We start from the raw sequence: 4,840 nt of genomic DNA, 5'->3' as shown, positions 1-4,840 counted from the left end.
GTTGAATCCCATCCTATTCTCATCTGCCCACGCTTGTAACCTGTCCAGGTCCGATTGTTGCCTGTTGCTTCCTTACTTAACCATACTTAACAAGCAGTCATCAGTGGCTCAATTTCTAGTCGGCAGGTGGTATCAAGTGTGGTTTCCCAGGGATCTGGCCTGGAATTCTTTAACATCTTCATTAATGATCTGGACAACTGGATTGAGCGCACAGTTAAATTTGTGGATGACACCAATTGTAGGGTGGAGTTGTTGACATTCTGGAGGGCAGGCCTAAGATCCAAAATAACCTGGATACACTGGAGAAATGGACCAAAAATCAATTCAGAAGAACTCCAACAAGGACAAGTGCAAAGTCCTACACTTGAGACAGCATAACTGTATGCTCAAATACAGATTGGGGAATGTTTCACTGTAATGGAACCAGACTTATTCCATTTCAGTGGAACATAAGCAGAACATGAACCAACATTGCAAAAAAGCAAATATCTTACTGAGTTGTATTAACAGAAGTATCTTTTGAAAAAAAGGGAAGCGATTCTTCAGCTGTACTTAGCACTGATGAGGAATTCACTTGGAATACTGTGTCCAATTTTGGGACCCACACTTCAAGAATGATGTGAACAGATTGGAAAGAGTCCAGTGTAGAGGGACAAAAACAATTAGAGGCCTGTTAAACACAATTTATGAGGAAAGGCTGAAAGAATTAGTACTATTTAGTTTGGAAAGAGAAGATAACGAGGGATTTGATAACAGGTCTTCAAATACCTACAGGACAATTAAAGAAAGAATGGAGAGAGTCTTTTCTCTGTAGCCACAGAGCTAGTGGCAGCGGCCTCAAACAGTAGCAGAAGAAACTCATGTTGAAGATTCAAAAGGCCTTTCTGACTGAGGCTGGTCAAGCACTGGAAAAAAGTCTCCCTAGAGAAGCTGTGGAATCTCTGTCCCTGAAAATTTTCAAGGGGAGGTTAGACAGATATTTGATTGGGATGGTTTAGTCTGGGATGATCCTGTTTTGAGCAGGGGACTGGATTAGATTATCTGAGCCCTACTTTCCTATGATCCTATGCAGAGATGACCTGAACAGGGTCCAGGACCCGGGGTAAATCAACCTGTGTGGGGTCCCACCCCTAGACACAAGGAAACCAGTGATGGATTCGGCAGTGGGGCGAGGGGGAAAAGGGTGCACCAAGCAGCTGGACGAGAAGCCAGTGGCAGCGCAGAGTCAACGTGGCCACTCCGTCTGACTTTTCAGGGCCCCCCAAAGCACGGGGCCCTGGGGCAGCTGTCCCAGTTCACCTCCCCCACACTTCCCCCGCCCCAGGAACAGCCCTGATCCTATGTGTTTGGACAACTAAGTTGCACTTCTATAGGAAAATCTGGTTAAAAGAATGCTATTTGATGCTTTTAAAAAAGTGAAAGCCAAAAAGACAATCTAGAGACCAGTTCCTCAATTTCAATATTTCAGTTGCAAATTCAATTGGCTATGCAGAAAACTGAAAATAAATCCTCTGTTGCCTGAAGGTTGTGTTGGCATGGAAACATCTCAATTCAGGTACCAAAACTGGGATACTCAATAAGGTCAGGATTGTAAAACCAACTATAAGAAAATTATACTAGAACTATTTTGTTTAAAAGAAAGAACACTTGCAAAGCAGAACTAAGCCAGGCAAAAATTCTGTACTTTGAATGCTTTTGGAGATTGCCATTTTTTAAATATTTATGATGCTCACCTCGACACCTAAGGCAAAAGGTGTAAGACAGGCTTGTGGTTATTCATTCAATACAAAAATGTTTACTTCTATTTTTCCTGTACCTGTACACAGCCAAACAGACTCTTTCCACAGTGCAATAGCAGTCTAGGTGTCATTTAAGAAAAAAAACCTGTCTTTTTGCCTCTGTTTTATTTTCAGCTTCAAGTGGAAACATTAGAATGAACATGCCTTGAATTCAAGTGCAGTAATGCTGTGCAGATGAGGATTTTATTTTCTCTAGCAGCTGAAAAATAGGACTTTCCTTAGCTTTACTGGCAGGGAATAAAATTAACATGGAGATGAAAGTTGTTTTAAAAATATCTAAGAGAGTACATACACGAAACATTCCAGACCTCTAATGGAAGAAAAAAATGGATGCATTATGGTCTCCATACTCTATTAGAAAAGTTTCATCCAGCAGTACAAAAACATTCTTCAGGCTCCTGTGAGGAAGAAAGTGCTGGAATAGCTACAGCCTTATAAAACTTTTCCATCTCTGTTGCTATTATGGTGTTATATTGTAATGTGGAGAACTCAAAATTACTGCTTCATTAATAGCCTGAATCTCAGTCTTACGTTACATTCTCAGAGTGGGACTAGGCTAGGCAGAGTGCAAGCGTTAATGACAAGATGATTGCAGGAGTATTATGAAAATTTCTATTTCAAGAACTATTTTGTCTCAGTAGATATTTATATACTACATTTTTAATGAAGTATGTGATGCAAAAAAAATGAAACTGTGTATAGTAATTCTTAGGGAGTTTGTTTCTCAGAATTGAAAAAAAAACAACAAAACCCCATCCAGATTTAATTAGACCTGTATTGACGTGTGGGGGAAAATAAAGAAGAGAATGGTTTGTTTGTGGTTTTGATGAGATAAAGTAGTCCTTGCAGCTCTACTTGTTTAACTTTCAGTCCACTTCAGTGAAAATCAAGACAAAAGAATACATTTTAAATGGCAATGGGGAACATGTGTTTGAGAATTTAGCTACTCACATTTGCTGGAAGATGGCTCTGCCGGGGCTTCTGAATCACAATATGGACCTGAAGAAGAGTAAAGAACTCCCCTACTGTGATAACCCCATCCTGAAATTTCTGCAATGTGAATACAGTATACATAACAATAATTAAAATATGATCATTAACACCAGTGCATGCAAAAAGTTCATTTAAAGGGGACAGAGCCAATACATTTCATCTTAGGAAAAAGAAATTAAAGTCTCTCAGCTGCTTACTTACCTCCAATAAATTCTGTTCACAAATACTATCCGTGAGAAGCTGAGACTCCATCTGACTGTTTGGCTGCACTAGAGAGAAAGATGGAGATTGCTTTATTTAAAAAAACCAAAAAACAAAAAACTTAAGAGAAGGCAAATAATGGGTCATTTAGCCTAGCACCTCAGCATGGCCTATCCACACTGATTTCTCCCCTGCATCCTCTCTTCCCTTATAGCTTCCAGCATTTAGAGACCTAGAAAGTCCTAATTTAGAGGCCACACCTCTAACTGCCATGTTTAATACTGGCTGATGGATTGGCCTAACCTCCACTAAGTTGTCCAAACCTTTTATGAATCTGGTTAAATTATATGTCACTACATCATCTTGGGTCAATAAGATCTACAAATTAATTATATGCTGCATGGGAATGTATTTTCTTTAGTTTGTTTTAAGGCTGCTTCTTAATACTTTCATTGCACGTTCCCCAATTCAGGTACTGTGACAGATGGTAAATAGTAAATCTTCTATGTACTTTCTCCATGCCAAATCATGATTTTATAGACCTCCAGTGTCATTCCTCAGTCTTTTTTTCTTTAAGATAAGAAGTCTTAACTTCGTAGTCTCTCCACGGCCCTGGTCATCCTAGTTGCCTTTCTCTGTATCTTTTCTACCTCTTTTAAAAGTGGTGGTGATGGAAAGGAAAGGGGGGTGGAAAGAGAGAGAAGTAGTCTAGGAATTGCAAACAGCATTCAGGGCATGAGACACATGACTTTAGGTCCACACTAATTCACTAGCAACTTTAATGCAGAGTTTGATCTTCATTAGAACAACAATCTAAGATTTCATACTTAACTCTGAGCCAAAGACTATTTTGGGAAAGTTAGAGGGTAACTGAATAGTTCCTTAATAATTAATTCAATTATGTTTGTAAAGTTGATGTCTGTCTAGCATATACTGCTATTTAGACTATGCATTACAGGGGTGAGAAATGACAAATGATCAGAATTAATTTGTTCTGAATCTTAATTACAACTTTCTAACAAGATGTCAATACTGAAGAGCCAATTTTCACTATACAGTATTCTATTACTCTCAGTTGTGCCATCTCAATTTAGCTATGGCAGCCAAGCCTATTAAAAATAAAGAGGAACAGATGAATAATAAAAACAACTTAGGCTGTACAGATGACATTAAGAAGAGAACTTGGATTCCCTAAATTACAAGATGGTGTTCTGCAGAATTGTGGAAAGAAATGGCTCTATTTGATGAAGAACAACCACCCCATCTAGGGACACTGGCTTGCCAATTTAAGAAAAGAGGACTTTATATTGGATCTCTAGGGGGCTGGTAGCAAAAGTCCACAGGTAATTTTTTGTTTGTTTTAAAGTAACCTAAGCATAGGACTGGAATATGGAGAAAATGGAAAACTGCAATTTCAGAGATAAGAGTAAGAATCATAGAAATTAAGGGCTGAAAGGGACCTTGAAAGATCATTGAGTCCAACCCCCTTGCTCTGGGCAGGAATGCTGCTGAGATCAAATGATCCCAACAAGGTGTCTGTCTAGTTTCCTCTTGAAGACTTCCAAGGTTGGGGATTGTACCACCTCCTTGGGAAGTCTATTCCAGATTCTGGTAACCCTTACTGTAAAGTTTTTCATAGATTCATAGATTAAGGGTCGGAAGGGACCTAGTAGATCTTCTAGCCCGACCCCCCGCCAGGGCGGGAGAACAACAAAAAACCCCAAAAAGAGAAACGGGACTCAAATGAGTCCAGCCAGGTAGGCATCCAGCCTCTTCTTAAAGACCCCCAGGGTAGGGGCCAGCACCACTTCCATTGGAAGTTGGTTCCAGCTCCTAGCCGCCCTAAC

At 39.7% G+C, this 4,840-nt stretch overlaps 1 protein-coding gene across 4 annotated transcripts in view; it reads right to left on the bottom strand.

Annotated features, from left to right (window-relative positions):
* KNL1 (kinetochore scaffold 1) overlaps positions 1–4,840 on the bottom strand; it is an 86,515-nt gene that overhangs the window by 31,254 nt on the left and 50,421 nt on the right. For all 4 annotated transcript variants that reach the window (XM_019519007.1, XM_019519009.1, XM_019519010.1 and 1 more), the window contains 2 exons: positions 2,994–3,061; positions 2,751–2,849 (listed from right to left, as the gene is read on the bottom strand). In XM_019519007.1, coding sequence (XP_019374552.1) covers positions 2,751–2,849; positions 2,994–3,061 — 167 coding nt within the window. The remainder of the gene's footprint in view (positions 1–2,750; positions 2,850–2,993; positions 3,062–4,840) is intronic.

This window comes from Gavialis gangeticus, unplaced genomic scaffold (genome assembly GCF_001723915.1).
Source record: "Gavialis gangeticus isolate Ggan-Ray unplaced genomic scaffold, GavGan_comp1, whole genome shotgun sequence".
Lineage (NCBI taxonomy): Eukaryota > Metazoa > Chordata > Crocodylia > Gavialidae > Gavialis > Gavialis gangeticus.
The sequence above is the reverse complement of the archived record's forward strand: the minus strand, read 5'-3'. Positions and strand labels throughout refer to the sequence as shown.